Here is a 19377-nt window from a genome sequence, read left to right on the forward strand (position 1 = left end):
GAATCGTTGCCCCGCCCCCACCCCCCCTCCTCCCTCGGTGAAACTGACTGTGGTCCACCAGAGCTCACAGCCACTGGTTGTGTTGTCCACTTTACCTCTACCTACAGCTGCTTTCAGAGCTGATCAAACTGCCATAAAATGCAAAAACAGACACAACGTATATCCACTGCCCTCTCTGCAGAGCATTTACCATCGCAGAGTGCGTAGGAAAGCTGCCTCAAAGATCCCGCCCACCCCCAGCACGGACTGTTCACTTCCCTACCCTCTGGCCGGAGGTTCAGAAGTGTGAAATATAGGACCTCTAGACTGAAAAACTCTTTCTTTCCCTCTGCCATCAGACTCCTAAACACCTGAGGAGTTTACTACCAGGAAATACGTCATGTACTGTCGACCTGTACTGTTTGCATTCTCAGTTTGCACATGCATAATTGCACGTTGACTGTTGACTGCTGCACATGCTGCTCCCATGCAGCATACATTCTCTTATTATATTCTTATATATTTTTATTTTACTGCTGCATTTGCTGCTTAAAGTGCCTTAGATTTTGTGTTACTTATTTATCTACTTTATATTTCATTTGTATTTTGTGGCATTCATGTGGACGGCAAAGTAAGAATTTCATTGTACAGAGAAACACGTTTCCTAACTGTGCATATGACAAACACTTTGAACTTGAACTAATAACTAAATTGACCAGGGATGGCCCTGAACTAACAAATCAGAAATGTTGGTGTTATCCTTGACTCAGAACTGAACTTTAAGACTCATGTCGAGCTTGTCATTAAGTCAGCTTTGTATCATCTTAAAAACATAACTGGAGTTCAAATATTTCTCTTTCAGAGTGAAACAAAGAGAGTAATACCTTTTTTTTTTTTCCAGTGGATCGGACTATTGTAATGCTCTCCTATCTGGTTAGCAGTCAGTTACAGTTGGTTCAAAACTGTGCTGCCTGAGTTTGGCTTAATTTAATTGGTTTATTATTATTATTGTGATATCTTATTTATTATTGGTTTAATTCAGTATATTCATATTTTAAAATGTTGATTTCTGTTTGTCATTTTTTTAAACTGTTAAGCACTTTGAATTGCTAAGATGTGTGAAAGGTGTTATAAGTAACACTTAATTGATTGATTCATTGACTGTGCACATAGAAGAAATTTGCACAACCCAAATTCAACTTAACTTGAAAGTGCCCACCATTTAAAATCAGCCTCTAGCAGAGCAGCAGGGGAATGGAGCTAGAGGCCTCAAGCACAGAATACACAATCACACCCTGGACACCCACGGCATGGCCTATGGGGGATATGAGTTCCTACTGTACCTGAATGGAGGATAAATGTAGGTTGTTTCTGAGTCTGACTCCAGACATGCAGTCACACTGAGCATTTCTTTCCACTTAGCTGGTTGCCATGGGCAACAACATTCAATGGGCAAGCAACTAAAATGACTCGTCTCTGCAGACTCACTGAGACATTGGTAATAGTCTAATGACTAATCGTTATCACACAGAGGTCAGTCCTATAGATGTAGCATCTTGACCCTCTCAGGCTCCAAACAAATAGCTCAGCCTGGTCAATGCAGCCATAGCTAATTGCACTGTTCACCTGTAGTGAGCTGCAAACACACCAGCCAGGCTTAGCTTTTGGTTGCAGTGTGATGCAGCCTATTGAAGTCAGGAGACACTCACATGAGGTAACAACTTCAATGATGGCAGTCATTTCCACAGTGCTCATTATTGCTTGTTCTTTGTAAATACTTAAAAGAACTGTTGTGGAAAGTTGCTGTTTAAATCACTGTACTGCAGTGTCGCAGCTGTCAACACTGTTGCCTCATATCAAGATACTTCAGTTGAATGTTCTCTTGGCGCTATGTTTGTGTGGGATTCCTCTGCATTTTCCAGTTTCCTCTCACAGTCCAAAAATATGCAGGTTAGATTAACTGGTGACTATATTGCCCATACAGTAGGTGGGAATGTGAATGTTGTCTGTCTCTGTGTGTCAGCCTTGGGATAGAGTGGTGGCTTTCCCAGGGTCTACCCTTCATGTTACCCAGGGCTCAGCCCCCTTGGAGAGCTCAGCTTGTGTGAATTAGAACAAAGGCACTGACATGTGCAGTTCTTTTAAAGTAGTGTGGGTGTCTGTGTTTGTTCCTTCCCTCAGTTACTTCATCCTGAACAAGCGAACAGGTTTCCTGATCATCAAGGAGAATGCTCCACCTGGCACCTATCAATTCCAGGTTCGTGTTTCTGATGAGGTTTGGCCAGATGCTATTTCCACTGTCACTGTGCATGTGAGGGAGCTGCGAGACGAGGCCATCTACAACTCGGGGTCCCTTCGCCTGGTGGGTAAGTTTGACCTACAGAGACAGCTAAACACACACACACACACACACACACACACACACACACTTTGTTTTCATTCCTTGTGGGGACTTTACATTGACTTACATTTTTCCTGTAGACTTATCCTGTCTCCATCTATGACCTGAAATGGTTTCAAGTTCCACTGACTCCTGGATCATGACCTCTAACCTTTCCTTAGTCAATGCTGTGCTGGATTTTGGCCTGGTGTCCACAGACAACCAATATTGCCTGTTTCTAGTGTTGATTCCATCTCTTGTTCTCGACCCTTGCTGCTTTATAAATTTAGAATTCCTCACTGCTCTCGACGTCAAAACGTGGAGGGATTCTCCTGTTTGCCGGGTGCAGTGCTTGAATTCACTGTGGAGGGCATCTTGCAGGTCGAGTTCACCAAAGCGTCTCTGAATTGCACGCACCGGTGCTTAGTCGCTGTGGTTGTCTGGGCTCACCGACAGCCGGAATGACTGTTCTGTCAGTGACAAAGCCAGTGAGCGGCAGTAGCTAGCAATTTGAACTGGGCAAGATATAATCCCCCCCCCTACAGCTGCCCCTACCAGAGAACTTCACCCCTAGGGTAAGGAGAATATGGCACACTGCAGGCCCCATGTGGCCTTCTGGTCAGGTCATCATTGAGGTGGGGCTTGTTCCCCTCTGCTCCTAGCTTTAACTGACCTGCTTGCAGTTCTGGAATTCCCGGCTGGTCAGGTGGTGCTGGCTCTGGGTCCCCGCAAAGCTGGGGTGTTGATTACTGGATGCAGTTCTTCTGGCTTGCGTGGCTTGGAACAATGGCTCCATCAGTGGTCTCATTTTGACAAGATGGCGCCAGTGTGTATGGCTTGCCGTCTACCGCTCCTAATTCTGTTTGTTTTTGTGTTGTATTTATTTTTTATTCTGAATGGAGACTCTCTATTGTTGTATGACCACCAAACTCTACTAATCTTTGACTGGATGTTTCAAACTTAGTGCAGTTTGATGGTCACGGGCACAAGTATCTACCTCCGTTTTTATCAGGAATACCTGCTTACCTTTGCTGCATTCTGGCTTTCCCATTCAGAAGGAGGAGGCAGAGACGTCGGGGCAGGCAAGGTGGACAGCTGGTAAGGCTAAAGGCCTCCTTAATGAGCTTTTCCTCAATTTCTTTGATTCGGTGTGTTTCAACTGCCAGCCTCTGCGCTTCACGGCATTCTCTGGATCCTGTTTGCTCTTCGCTGGTGTCAGTGGTTGGCTCGGATTGGCAGACTGAGTGGCCTTGAAGCTGTTATCTACGTCTATGTCAATGTGGGATTAACTGCTTGAATCTACGGCCACTGAAGCATGCCTCCAGGCTGGCTGCCTGTCTTGCCGGCTCCTATCAAGATTGGCCTGGTTAATAGATCACTGGCAAATAAGGCTTTTTTTTTTTTAAAGGTTTTCTTTACTTCTCGGAACTTGGATTTTCTTTTGGTGACTGAGACCTGGCTAGGTGTGGGTGAGTCCAGTGGTCTTCTTGAACTGCAGCCACCTGACTATACTGTACTTAACTCCCCAAGGCCAATGACTGTTTATAAAATGACTTTTAAATGCAAACAGATTTTATCATTACCTTCCTTCTCCAACTTTGAGTTCTTATTTGAGCTGTGTCACTCTCCAGCCTTATTGTGGGCTGTGATTTATCACCCACCTAAGTTCAGTAAGGATTTTATATGTGACATTTCTGATTTCTTTTTCTGGTAGAGCATAATATTCTTGAGATTTTTCAATCAGGGTTTAAAACCTTGCACAGTACTGAATCAGCATTGGTGAAAGTCTAGTCTCTCGCTTAGAGCACTGGGTCGGTATTCAGGGTATAGCTCTAGAATGGTTTCGGTTTTAATTTAAGGATAGAACGTTTTGTGTGAAACTTGGTGATGCTATGTCTTCTTCTGAGCCCCTTCAGTATGGGGTTCCACAAGGCTCGGTTCTTGGGCCTCTTCTTTTTTCCCTTTACCTCCTCCCACTTGGCTCCATACTTAGGAAACACGTCATCTCCTTTCATTGCTATGCAGATGATAGCCAGCTGTACTTACTGGTTAAAAAGACAAATTCTTGCGTTAGGCCACTGCTTCAATGGTTTGAGGACATTAAATCTTGGCTCGCACTTAATTTTTTGAAGGTGAATAAAGAGAAGACTGAGGTGATGGTGTTTGGTGATACATTGACTTGGGCTTTTTAGCTCAATATAACAAAAAAATATTTCAAACCTGGGGATTAAGATATGGACCCCGATCTAAAATTTGATTGCCAAATTGCAGCTGTCGTAAAATCTAGCTTTTTTTCAACAGCTGGCCAAAGTAAAATCAATGGTCTTTAGATGGCACTTTGAGACACTTATTTATGCTTTTATCACCACCTGACTGGATTACTGCAATGCATTGTATTTGGGCATTAGCGAATCTTCTATCACTCACCTCCAGATGGTCCAAAATGCTGCAGCGTGTCTATTAACAGGTATAGGTAAATATAAGCACATTTCTCCAGTTTTGGTTTCCTTGCACTGGTTATCTGTTTATTTTAGGATTCCCAATAAAATTTTATTTTTTGTTTTAAATCCCTTCATGGCTTTGCACCTTCCTATTTATCTGACTTGCTTCACTGGTATTCACTTATGCGTTCTTTGAGGTCAGCTAATCAGTTACTTTTGAGTGTGCCCAGAACAAAGCACAAGCTTAGGGGTGGTCATGCCTTTGCGGCTGCTACCCCCAAGCTATGGAATGATTTACCACTGTCCATCAGACAAGCCTCTTCTTTGCCTGTTTTTAAGTCCCTTTTGAAAACTCATTTATTCTCATTGGCATTTTGATATTTTATATTGGTATTGATTTTATCTGTATTGATTATCTTATATTGGTGTTGACTTTATCGTACTTGTAAATTGTGTTTATTTTTAATGTATATTCTTATTTACACTGAACAGCACTTTGGTCCACCCTGGCTGTTTTTAGTGCTTTATAAATAAAGTTGGAATTGAATGGAATTTTGGTGGGGCGCCACTGAGCACGTGGTGGCAGGCAATTCTCTGGCAGCTGTGGGGTCTTCTGCTTCAGGCTGCTCTGCCTCTTGCTTCTGTCAGCTCCCATGGCTCTCTCCCATCCCACTTCTGACACTAATGTAAGGTATACTAGCTATACTTGAGGAAGTAGCCAGAGACAGAAGTCACCTTTTTCTTTTTCCCTTTGGCCACCCACCGCAACATAGAACACAGATATACACACACAGAACCCCGCCAAGACCCCGATCTATTTTCATCCCTCCCCGTGGGGCATTATGGGGATTCCACAGGGTGCTTCCCTCCTAAGGCATTCTGGGGGGACCCTGAGAAGTGTCTCTCCACCCCCAATACAACAGTAGTATTTTGGTCATTTTTATTAGGTGAAATCACACCAATATAAGCATCTTTCAACTTTTATACTTTCATATCAACTTTTGTTTTATTTTTTACCATGTCCACATACAGGGAAAAAAAACAACCTAACACAACCAGTAGTCTCATGACAAAATTAATTAAAACTCCCTCTTAGCATTTATTTCCTCTTTGCAGATGTCTTCCTCAAAAATATTGCTTAATCTTGCTTTTAACAAGTCTGGCTAAAGTAAAATAGGAGATCCGCATTTTTAATTGGAATACAGGTATCGATAACAAACATGATGTAATAGAACCTGTTAAAACTACTAATGCATTTGTGGATATATCAGGATCATGTCACATCATGGCATTCATTATTAAACTCTCAGCAATAATGCTTTCTTGTAGAAGTGCCTAATCTAGACCAAATAAAACGAGAATTATTTCAAAAATAAAAAATACACATTAAATAAAACAATAGACCATTAAATAGAGAGTTTTTAGTCTATTGTGTCACTAAGGTGGTACTAATGGCAGATGATTATGGACCATTATATGACAAATAAAATTGTGCACTATTATGCAAGAAAGACACAATGATCTTCAACATGTCCAAAATATACTTGAACTGGTTTATTCACATTAGAAGTTGTCCTTTGTGAAAAAGTCTCCACAGGATCATAAACTCTCAGTGCATTATGATGGCGGGAGCGCTGTGTTTAAAGGGATAGCAAATGTTATCAAGTACGACTATCACATTCACTAATAATTTGTGATAATACTAGTTATTAGTTGATAAAAGTCAGTGTTTCTTAAAAACTAAAGCCATATCCAACTTAGCATTGCTGATGAGGGTGTGTTGGAGAATGTGGTCCCAGAAAATAGATGAGCACTGATCACTGTTCGCTCTGTTGTTTGCAATGTTTCAAAGGACTGCCACACTCTCAATTAAAGATGTTTCCTTAGCAAAAGATTAAACCTATTATAAATCTCTCTCCCCTCTGATTCATGTGATCCCAGTTGCTATAGGCACATTCCCAGAAAAGCCTTTTTCCATTACTTATGCTGGCAAAATAATTAGTCGAGAGGTTTTGCTCAGCCAGCACATTCTCTTCACATGTTGAGCAGCATCCATCATTACCTGATGTACACTACATCGGCTGTCTACTCTGAATTAAATTTGCTTTAGAGAAATGGGACATGGCTGAAGGATTTTTATGATTTCAGAGATAGTGAAATAGAAGCATAGGGGAAGGCCAGAGGGTGCACTCCAAAGACAAGTGGAGATGGGAGGCAGAGAAAGAAGGAAAGGAAAGCATGCAAGGAAGAGCCAAGCCTCATATAATTATATAAAAAGATTGCATCTCATTTTGAAAATAGGGCTGAGGTAAATTAATGTACACCAAACCCAGGGTTGGTATGTTTGAGAATAGCTGACGCCCACATTTCAGTATTTGTGTGAGGGAAATAAATCCATGCCCAAAATGTAGACTAGCAAATGAATAACGAAGATGAATAATGGAAATCTAACCAAAAGATTAAACAGCTCTCAATTTACTTATTTGCTTTTGCATCTGTATTTTTTGGCCTTTTCATTTAGAATGATAAGTCTAGGTTTGTCAACAACTTACCCTGTAGGGTGATCATTTCATTGAGGATTTTTAAATGGCTTGACTGTCATGAAAGGGCTGTTAGCTGAAGAGTATTGATTTAAAAGGCCTTGGTTGTAACACAGGGACTTAAATTAAGAGCTAGAGAGCACCACTGTTAGCCACTGCTGTGAATAGAATGTCAAAACCACTCAAACACTTTTAACCTGCAGTTCAGCAGTGAACAAATTCACAAAAATAGGACTCTGAGGTTTCAAAACAAAATGCAGTATGAAGGATTAATGACTGTGAGATCATCCTGAGGTGTAGTTACCAAAACAGTGATGTGTGTGTGTGTGTGTGGAGGCTATATAACAGAAGCCATTTCTGGCATTTTATTTTTCCACATGGAGCTTTAGAGTAAACAGTCTCATTGATTCTCAGTCTCGGAGATTATGAAAATATTCTACTTATAGCATTACTTACACCCTCCTTGACATTCTAAATCCCATTTCAAGAACAAGTGTGCAATGCAATAAAGATACACAAAGAAAGCACTAGTTAAATCTGCCTTGCTGAGATTAAGGCCTCCTGCTCCCAACCTCTTTTCCCTCTCCCTTTCCCAATATTGAAGAAAACATAAAAATGTAGTAAACAAAAAGTCCTTGAAATGTCCACATAACACTAGCCTAGAGTGAAATGTATGGTGCTCAGGGGAACGCACAGTCAGGTGCACATGATCAATGCATACATACAGTGCAAACAACAGGGTGACACAGTTTGTGTGATGTGATGAAGGGAAAAAGACTTTGTAAACTTTTTTCTGCCACAGGATTGCTCTTTAGCAAAAAAACAAGTGCTGACATGTTATGAACATTATTTTCTGTCTTTTCACATTTGTCTTCCCTCTGAGTTACATAGGATTATTATGCAAAAATTGGGGAAGAAAGTTTACTATAAAAAAAGTTTATTATACAGTACTGTGCAAGTCGCAGGCCACCATTAATTTTGTAGTTTTGCTGTTTTAGCAAGGTTGTAATGATAATTTATATTAATTTATCAGTCTCTTCATTAAGCTATAACCAGAAAATAGGAAATATGTACACAATATATATAAAAAAAAATTTCTAAAGTCCTTCTATAGACTTCTATATAAAGGCTTCTATAGTCCAAGCTCAGTATTTAGTATTACTTCCCTTTGCACTTAGTACAGCTTGAATTTTTTTGGGCAGATGGTCTTTAAGTCTTGAAACCATGACAGACCCTCCACCATGTTTCACTGAAGGCTACAAGCATTCATTCATTCACCTCTCTCCAACTCTTCTTACATACTGTCAGCAATTGAACCCAAAAATTTCAAACGTCGATTCTTTGCTCCATAATACTCTTTTCCACTGATCTTTGCATCAGCCACATTTTAAGATAAAACAACATATGTGATAACCAATTAGCTAACATCACTGTTAGACAACAGTTAACGTTAGCATTCAACCACGTCCAAGATAACCCTACAATTTTATAAGGTTAGTGTTACACAATACAAGAGGAAAGGCATAAAGCATTTTTAAAATAGCGCACATCGTGGACACATTTGTTTAAGGCTGTAAATAAAACACACAGGATGTAATCAAGCTCATGATGTAATGTCAACTGTCTAGCTGTCTCCAACAAACCGCAGAAATGTTATCTTTTAACGTTATGTGACATTATACTTACTGAAATAAATATTTCTGTGTAGTGTTCATACAGATACCTGTTATAGTTCGTACTTGCTTCCTGTTTTTGTGTTTTTATTTTGGTCTGATTTCCTGGTTTTACATCACTTCACCTGCCCTAATTTTACCCCAGTTCACAATCACCACTCATTCTTTCCATCTGTTGCTTGTTATCACCTAGTCCTCAGCCCATATAATCTCCTCCTTTCCCTCAGTCACTTGCTGGTTCATTCTCTCAGTATACCACATCCTGCCTGTCCGCTTTATAGGTTTTTGTATCAGTCTCCTGTTTGGTTCTTGCCTTGGTTGCCTTTGGATTGTTCTTTTGAATTTTTTCCTGCCAGCAAGAATTCTTAGTTTGTTCTCTGGTTTTGTTGTAGCTGTTGTTTAGAGTTGGCTATTTAGCTCCCTGATGGAATTGTTTTTGTTGTTGGCCTAGTTTTACTTTTGTCAAGCCTCGTTTAGTGGAGCTATTGAGTATTTTCCCTTTGCCTCTGGGTCCAGTGTTTTTATATTAAACTTGACTCTGAAGGTATCCCTCAGTCTGCATATGCTTCTTGGGCCCTATCCTACTTGTGTCAGGGTTGGTGCGTAAAGCTGCCGATGATGTCGAGGGTGAACTCAATTATAACGCCAGACAAAGAACAGGTAGAGTCTAGATACTTTACTGGTAACACAAAACAAACAGAACAAAAGTCCAGAATCTACATCAGGTCACTAATACAATCCAAGGTCAATGCCAGCAAAAACACCCATCCGAGAGATCCACAATCGTGAGGTCAGAGAGGAGATATCCGAGGGTCGGTACACAGCAGGCTAACAGACTCGGGGGGATAAGGCAAAACGCGGTGGTCAAAAGCAATCCAGGGTCAGAACAAGTGAATCATGTACAAGAATAATCGCTGGAAAGTCAGAGCTGGGGTTTAGAACAATCTGGCAGCTGCCTAAATACGGGTGAAAACAGGTGTAAACAATAGAGTCCTGATTAAAGTAAAAAGTCCATGACTAAGCTATAGCTAAACAGGAAGTTATGTCAAAACAAAAGCATACAACTGGAAACAGGCAGAACAGAGTCATGACAACTTGTGCCTTAATAATACCATCCAACACAAAATTTTGCTTCAAACACTTTATCAGTATGTGCTTGATGTAGCATGAAGAGACTGGCAAAACATCCCTTCTTCCTTGAAGTGTCCCCAGCTTTTTCCATGGACTCTTGGACAAATAGTGACATGGGCCTTCTCTTACCTTTACTGTCCTGAATATATCCTTTAATCCAGCTTCTGTGTCCTTTTGTTTGGATCCTTTTCGGAATGTCAGCTTGTTCGTTAGCCCAGATTCCATCTACAATAGATTAAAATTTAGTGGAGGAATGCAAGCTAAACTTTTCCCCAAGATGTGTCTGTCAAGTTTTGGCTTAGGAGTTTCCCACCCTGATTGTCACATGACACAAATATGGCTGAAGTATGAATATGGTCTATTATCCCTACAGATGCCAGTCTATGAGCATGCTATGTTGCATGAAAGGAGCAGCTAATATGTAATGTAAAATAAATGTCTCAAACATCATTGCATAGTTTAAACACCTTGTGTACTTGGTAAACTTGATTCATAGGATAGAGGGGAGGTGTTAACCAGGCCTTCTACCACACACCACCATGCCAATATAAATGAGGCATATCCTCAGCACTAGATGTCCATTATTAAAGATCTGGACATTTACTGGTTAGACAGGGTGCATGATGGGAAATGTAGGATCAAGGATTTTTGGAGGTTGATGCAGTAGGACTATTAGTCATAGTATCTTTTACAATCTCTGCTGCATTTAGATTGACAATTCCTATTAAGTTACCCAACTTTACACTATTATACTACTAAACTGGTAACATATCCCTTTAGTCTTTCAGTCTTTTTTGACTTAATCTTTCATTCATTTGAAATGCCAAGCAAAAAAAAAAATTCTGTCGAAGTTACATTGCATGTGTTGCCTGTCCAACAGTGCAAAATTTTCAATTTACAATAATGTCTAAGCTGAGAATAGCTGCAAATTATCATATTTGAGGAACATTAACCTGCATTAGCATTCCTTCAGTCTTTGTGGTCAGTTAAAACTCCCTGAATCTGTAAATGTGCTTTGCTTAATAAAGATTAAACTAAAGTCAGCCATTTCTCTGATTCTGGGTAAATCTGCAAACAAATTAGTTCCTTTAATCACTGAGTGGGATCTTTGGGGGGAAAAATGGTTTAAAACAATAACATTCTCAGGTGAACCTTTTGGTTTTTGTTGCTGTTCTCCACAAGTATCGTATGGGGAAACTAAAGTAAGTCATGAATTGTAACATATTTTAGAGTAAATCTATATGGAATACAATTAAAGTGCATATAGTGCAATATGTTATTGTATTAATTAGCAGTGTACTCACTTCATTAGCTATAGGTGTTATATTTATTATGATAAAAAGCTAAGAACAGAAAGGCACAGAAACATCATAGAATAGCTGATTCAGATACTGTTATTTTTTTCTCTACCTTTAAATAATTGTTTCTCAAGTAAAAATGTATTTCTTAGTAGAATTTCATGGAAGTGACAGCAGCTGTTTTTGAAGAGACAATGACATTTTTTTTTCTCTTTTGTGGAAATATTGAAAGTTTGGTTCCTTTCAAAAATATTTCAATGTAGTTTTCAAGACTCTGGGTTGCAAAAATGAAAAATCCTTAAATTGTTTGAGTTGATCTAAAGAACAAATTGATTCACTGTGTTTGGTCATGATTGGGCCTGTCAGGAAGAAGCACATCAAATGACCAAAAAAACCCTATCCTTTCTTCCTGGTTTTCTTCAGTTTGTCTCACCACAGTATGCTTCTACATTAACAGGATATGTTTCCCTTTTGTCTGAAAACACAAGCCTACAGGCAGGTGCATGTCTGTGTAATTCGGCCTTGACACCTGGCTCCAGTGAAGCCTCTGGGAAGGAGGAAGCAGTAGTGAATTGTGAGGTTGGATCAAAGCCAGGTGTAAAGGCTGCCACTATGTGTTAGCAGTTACTACCCTCTACCCCCAAGCCCCAGTCCTCGCTGACTGTCTCTCAGTCTGCCTGTGTTCTTCTTTCTCCCACTGGACTGACTGATGGAAGCTGACATTTGCCTTGATCCCTCATGCTGTATCCACTGAGCCCCCCTGTCTTGTCTCTTGATGCCCAGGCTCTGTCTCCCTCTACACACTTATAAAACTATAATCAGCCTGCCTACCCCATTATATACAGTACTGTGTGCATGTGTGTGTTCTTGTATTCTGAGAACACGTTTTTAGTGACATGGGGACGTTTTCTTATATTAAATGTTATGTCAATGTTCTCATGTTAAAGGACACTTTTTTTTCTCTTTTGTTTATATACAGGGTTATTCAAAAAGAATGAACCTGTCAGGTCCGCTCGGCACAACCTGCCTCTCCTCCGTCTTTCTCTCCTCTGTTCTCTCGACCTGCGGGATCTGCACCTCAGCTGTGTTGCATTTGGTAATTAGCGACTTGTTTGTCGGTGCACACAGCTGGGGAGCATCCCACTGATTGCCAGAGGTATAAATAAGGAGGCAGGTAGACGCAACATCGTTGCCGGAGCATTACCTTACTTACCTTAGCTAACTCGCATACCCTGTAACTGACCTATTTTCATGGTTTGTATTATACATCATTTTGTTTTCCACGCTGACAGTTTCTGTGCTGTGGATGTCCTTTATCGTTCGCCAGTCCTCCTGGTTAGTCGTCTATTCACCTGTCCGTCCTGATCCTCCCACTCTCCTGGTTTGTGCCGTTAGCTTGTCTACTCCCCTGGTTGTCCTGGTCTCCTCCACCATCTCTGCCCTACTTTGCTGGTTTCTGTACATGGACTCTGATACGTTTTGTTGTTACTGTGCGTTTCCCACCATTATACCTCCTTTTTTTGACTAGCACCTGGGTTGGCATTCTTGAGTCCAACCTTAGTTCTCCCTCACCCTCATGGTGAGGGGGACTAACCTTAACAGAACCGATTTCATTACGCAATATTTTATTAAGGAAAAGTAATACAAAAATCCAGCCAAGTCACAAGTATTCTACTCATAATCAACTTTTATTTCCTGTCTTACAAGTGTTCAATGTGGCCACAACAACAGCAGTCAACTCAGTGGATCTTGATATGCTAATACGCGCCTGGGAGGAATTCTCTTATCGCATTGATGTTGCCCTTGCTGCAGGTGGTGGCCACATTGAACATTTGTAAGACAGGAAATAAAAGTTGATTATGAGTAGAATACTTGTGACTTGGCTGGAGTTTTGTATTACTTTTCTCTAATAAAGTATTGCGTAATGAAATCGGTCCATTCTTTTTGAATAACCCTGTATTTTCTAGCATTTCAGTGTTAGCCCGCTGGCTAATTTTTAATCAGTGAAGTAATAGCTGTTTCAAGTCTCTCAAGCTGTGTCTTAAAATATTGACATGGCCACATATATTGACAACAGTGCAACTTTAGAAGACAACCACTGACACTGAATTCTCATTAGGAATTAATCGCTTCTAGATTACTATAGACATAAGGGAAAATTACACCTACCAATGTTGCAATGTACATACTGTGTGACTTTAGCCTGTCATTTAGGCAGACATTACTGGGGGGGGGAATTACATGATTGGGGGAATACACACACATAGAATTATGAACTGGCATATAAAAGAGCTGTAGAATGAATGCAGAACATGACTGGTAAAATTTAGGATGCACTTGGCCGAAAACCGAAACCAAAATTTTTAAAACACACTTACTCTTTTATTGTGTATGTATATATATATGTGTATATATATATATGTATATGTATATATGTGTGTGTGTGTGTCTATATATATATATATATAATACTGTATGTTTCTATTGCTAATCGTAAGCTAATTACTTTAATGCAACTCACTGGCTGCTTACTTTGTTAATCTACTTAAAATACATGGCATGTATGGACACTAACAGTGGGCACAGTTAAATAAAAAGGCAAATGCATCATGCTGCAGTACAGCTCAAACACCAACCCACTACTTGGCTGGGACTCATTGCTCAGGTCTTATAGCAGGACTATAGAACTGGTCACAGATACTTAAACATAAAATGCTTTACACCCCAGTTAGTCACCCTGCCTTTCTGTCTTGTTAATGGTGAAAATATTTCACATTGGATTATAACCTTGCAAGCTTTAGTTTAAAATTAACATTCTTGTAGAAGAGAGTTGGCATCATCAGCACAACAAAGTTAAGCAGACAAAAGACTGAAGTTCTTCCCATCCATAGAGCACAAGGGGTAGTATTGCAGCACTTGAGATCAGTCTCGAGACCACTTTTTGAAGGTCTCGTCTTGGAATTGGCCACGTTTACTTGGTCTTGTCTCAGTCTCGGACAATGTGAAGTCGGAATTTTATTTTGAGACCAGTCAAGACCACAAATGTGGTGAAAGTGCCTGTGTATTGTCTGTTTTATTTGTCATCACCAGGGTTTCCCCTACCATATCAACACCTAGGTACAGCAAGCAACTAAAGCCAAATGAATGTAAAAAAGGTGATGCATCAGAATTAATGTAAAAACAACAACAAGAGTTCTATGTTGAAAAAAAAACGAGGTGCCTTGGTAAGTAAGTTGGCAACAGGAATGACTTGCAGTTAATCATTGTTTGAACAAATGTTTGTGTGATTGATTGTCAAGCTACTCAAGCAGTTGGCTGGATATTCCTCTGTACTGTTACTCAGAGTGGGTAGAGAGAAGATAAAATGTGGCATATTTTGCAGCTAAAGAATTTTCTAACAAGGATGCTAATGTACCGAATTAACAAGTATAAAACATTTTTTTCAAAGTAGGAAACATATAATTCATTATGAGGTTTGGGCTGAATTTGGATTGACTTTGAGAAGCCTGCTCTAAAGGTACTGTAGATCAGGCGTATACTGGCCTAAAGTTCTTTGAAAGTGAGCCAAGCTTTTACCTGATGGTCTATGGCCTTATGTCAGCTGTGACACATCAAATCTGTTCCTAATCCTGACAAACACTAGTGTTCACTTGATTAACCTTAATAATAATCTTGTTTTGTACTAATTTTATGGATATAACTGTAACTATACAATTCTGATATTCTAAACCATAGGCACTGGACCGGTGTTATGAAATAAATCATGGGCCAGATTTCATTCTTTCTCAGGACTCTGCTTTTGAGTGTGATTAGAAATTGAACCACAATTGTCAAGTGTGTAATTACCTTTAGCTGGCACAGTTAGGAAATTAAAATCCAACTCACAAACATTACCTTTTCCTACAATCACATGCACATACAATCAAACATATAGACACACACACACATAGATAAAAAGAGTCCATTTTCACTGATTTATAATCACGACCTCAGTCTTGAATGTTCCAGACTATTTTTAGCTTAGCACTTGGGCCCAGTTTAAAAATAATTGGTTTTATCCTTGAGCACAGATAGAAATAATGAGGCCCCTTCTATACAGACTATGGTTTCATATGTATATGTGTGTTTCTCAGACATCACAGCAAAGGAGTTCATTGAACTGAGAGGGAAACAGCGGAGCCGCTATGAGCTGCTGGTGGATTTCCTGTCTGAGATGCTTTCCATTCCACCTGATGATGTCAACATCTTTAGCCTAATAGATGTGAGAGAGCGAATGCTGGATGTTCGCTTTGCTGTGCATGGTGGCCCCTCCTTCCTTCAGCCAGAGAAAATGCATGGTTATCTGGCAGCCCACAAACAAAAGGTAGGTCATTGTTTGTGTCCTTTATTCAACACTTAAGGTAAACACAATAAATCCCTGTCAACCTTATTGCTTTGTTAACTGATCTGTTGGTCTGTTGGTGACTCTGTTCCCATTTCAGCATCTGATTGATTAACACAACCTTTTGACTGACACACAAATAATCTAAGAAACTCCCTGCCAGTGAGTGAATGCACTACAAGTCACTGTCAAGCCGCAAAAGAAATCTCACATGGGTGAGATTTAACCTTCCAAATAGGGCTGTGCACTCTGTCTCTTTGCTCTTGCACTTGTTCTCTTGGTTGCAGGCAGCAGTTTTGCCTCTGGCAATGTGTTGACCGAGGCTTGTGTTAAATATCAAAAAAATCAAATATGTCAATCAAAATGTAGTTTATGTCACTTTCTTGGATGCAAAAATGAAAAAAAAAAATCACAAAATAGTACACAAATGCACACAAACACACCTGCACCAATAACAGAACTTGGCCTAACATCTGAAAACCACATTAAATTATTTTATATATAGCACAGTTCATCAAAGCTCATTGGTAGCCAGTCATTAGGAACTGGCTGAAGTGTGTAGTGCTGTGTCATATAGGCATCTAGTTACTAAAAATAGGCACAGTCATGGCATGTCTCTAGCCCCTTTTACAATGCTCATTCAATGCGGGAGATTTCCACTAGCCGTTCTGTATAAAAGCTACTGTATCAGCATGGGGGGGGTCCATGTTGACCCTCCAAAATGTTGCAACTAGAGGTAATATTTTTGCTGAGATAAGTTCGCCCCACCTCCTATATAAACAAGACAAAGTGGAATGTGGGTTGGAAATCTAAGCGTGTGTGTGTGTGTGTGTGTGTGTGTGTGTGAGAGAGAGAGAGAGAGAGAGAGAGAGAGAGTAAAGGTGGTTGAGAAAGCTAGAGAGTGAATGAGGAGACGGAGTGGTGTCAGTAAGAACAAAGTGAACCAGAGAATCTAACCGTTATTTTGTGACCGTTTCACTGTGGTGGCAAAGGAGTGGCAGTTTGGCAGCTTTTTAAGGGTCAGTATAAAAGGGCTTAAATCAAAAAAAGCCACCTTGAAGAAGAGTCAAAACACTATTAGTTTGCTGAGATCTCTGTGTAAAAGGTGCTTCTGTCTGATTCAACATAAAGAGGAAACCTGCACTTTCACAAAAGTGTTTGCTTATTGGAGTGGCAAGGAACACTCTGGGTTCCCACCAAACAGGCAATTGGACATACAACAAAATACATATTTTAGTATAATGTTGATCATTTGTCCTGACTTCTTTCTCTATTTATTTTGCATGTCTTTACTCAGAGCTCTACATGACATGAAAAGAGGATGCCACAGCCAAGTGAGCATCAAAACTGCCTGAGGAATGTCTAGTTAAACTGCAAGCAATGTAAAGTGAAAGACATATGCTGGCCTTGTGCTTTAAACTCACCAACTTCATCAATTTTTTATATTTGTTCTATATATGATGCTTTCATATTTTGATTCACATTTTTTCTAAGTTCACAGTTGTGAGTGGTGCTCATTTCTGTGCACCACCACTTCAGCACAGATTACAAGGCCGATGATGTCAGTGGAAGCACAGTGGCTTAGTTGACATCTGATAATGCGTTTGAATATCAGGCCTGGAGTTTGCAATTTCTCCACATGTTCACACAGGTTTTGTCCAGGGGATTCTCTCACAGTCAACCTGCTGGTTGGGTGAACTGAACATGAATACCGTCCTATACCTATATACATTTCTGACCTGTACTCATTTATAGTTGAGTCAAACAACAGCAAATGCGTTTTTGACAGCTGTGGCATCCTCTTTTCATGTCATGTAGAGCTCTGAGTAAAGACATAAATAGAGAAAGAAGTCAGGACAAATGATCAACATTATACTGCAGCTTTGCATAAATACAGTACAGAGTGCAGCAACATCACATATCACCAGTGATAATCAGCATAAATAGGGCTGAAAGATTGGGAGCAAATATCAAACTGTAATTTTTCTGGGCAGCATTGCAATGGGCCTTTTTCAGAGGACATTTTCTCATGTGACAGTAGGAAAAGCACAGGTTTAAATAACAAAATTAATGATGGCTGATTAAATTTTTTTCTGGTATTGTGAATGATGGATCATTGTCACATAGTCACTGAATAGAACTGAGCCATTGTTAAAGTCACCCCTAACAGCTGTACTTATCTGCTGTGAAAAGGGCCTGTTGTAACAAACCATTTTGGGTTCTTCTTCAAAGCAGTCATCCAGAGAAAATACAACTTAAAACAGATCAATAGGGTTTTCCATCATAGGAACCTACTGAAACATGTCGAGCAGTGTAATGCTTGTCCAATGTTCTGTGTTTCCAGCCATTTTGGAGATGTGTTCTGGGAGTTGCATTTCAGCACACCCAGGAGATAGTACTAAAATCAAGTTACTGGAATGCAAGGGGGGAAGGGGTGGGTGCATGCAGAGCTGTGGCCCATGATAGGTTAAAAGTCAGCATCTTCACACCTCAACTATTAGCATTATAAGCACCTTATGTAAACACAGACAGACTGGTTTAGAGGTAAAATGATTGAGGACTTCACTTTTTGATTTAGGACTAAAAGTTCTACTAGTTAAAGTCCTCATGGCTGCTCATTTTGCTTGTTTCCAGCCATTTCATGTTTAATCTTGGGTACCTCTAGATTACCTCGGCACCCCTCATAACGCCAAAAAGTCTGTAATTATTTCAGAACACCACCAGAGGTCTCTTTCTAAAAATGAGAGGATAGTTTGTGAACATGCTCAGCTCCCGTTTCCAGTGTTGTGTTGCAAGTGGACAGCACAACGAACCGCAAACGTATTAATTAATTTGAATTTCTGCTCCATAGTTAGGTAAACAATGGTATATGAACCGACAAAAGGAAATGTGTAACACTACAAAACAAAGTGCATAATTGAGAAACCCCATATTTTAACTGGAATAATGTAGATGTAGTAACTTCTCCAGTCTTACAACAATTCTTTCTAACATTACAGAAACAGTGCATTAACAGACATGCAACATGTGGTTTTTAAACTTGCTGTTAAGTCCTACTGAGTAGTAAAAACATCACTCCCTTTCAAGTAGCTCCAAGGTCAGTAAATCCAAATGGTGGTCGCTGCATCATCGCCCACACTACCACATACAAAGTAATGAAATTTACTCCAACAGGTAGCGTTGCACCAATCTAGCTACAGGGGTTGCAAGTGTTTTACCCGGTACTTTTTACCATACTGACTCTGAGAGACGAGGCAGTCCAAGTAACTACAAAACAGTGCTGATTTATTCCATGAACACAGGTAAAAATTAACATTACACGCTCAGGCATCTTGCACCTCCAAACTGCTCGCAGGCAGATGTAAGATGAAAGACCCTGAACCCACCAGACCTATACATTATATCCTCTCGGTTGGGCTAGCCCCATACTACACAGAAACGTCAACCGAGACGTCTCTGTTACCAGCTTTGCAGCTGGTCATAGCAGTAGTCAAAACATGAAGCAAATCAATGTGCATGTGTGTGTCTGTTGATTAAGTGGTGTGTAACTAAAA

At 40.0% G+C, this 19377-nt stretch overlaps 1 protein-coding gene across 1 annotated transcript in view; it reads left to right on the plus strand.

Moving 5' to 3' along the window:
- The window catches only part of LOC109963402 (neural-cadherin), a 439917-nt gene that overhangs the window by 270579 nt on the left and 149961 nt on the right, over positions 1–19377 (plus strand). Inside the window, exons 24-25 of the mRNA XM_020605911.1 lie at positions 2161–2345; positions 15576–15805. Of these exons, the coding sequence (XP_020461567.1) occupies positions 2161–2345; positions 15576–15805 (415 nt within the window). The remainder of the gene's footprint in view (positions 1–2160; positions 2346–15575; positions 15806–19377) is intronic.

This window comes from Monopterus albus, unplaced genomic scaffold (genome assembly GCF_001952655.1).
Source record: "Monopterus albus unplaced genomic scaffold, M_albus_1.0 scaffold73.1, whole genome shotgun sequence".
Taxonomy (NCBI): domain Eukaryota; kingdom Metazoa; phylum Chordata; class Actinopteri; order Synbranchiformes; family Synbranchidae; genus Monopterus; species Monopterus albus.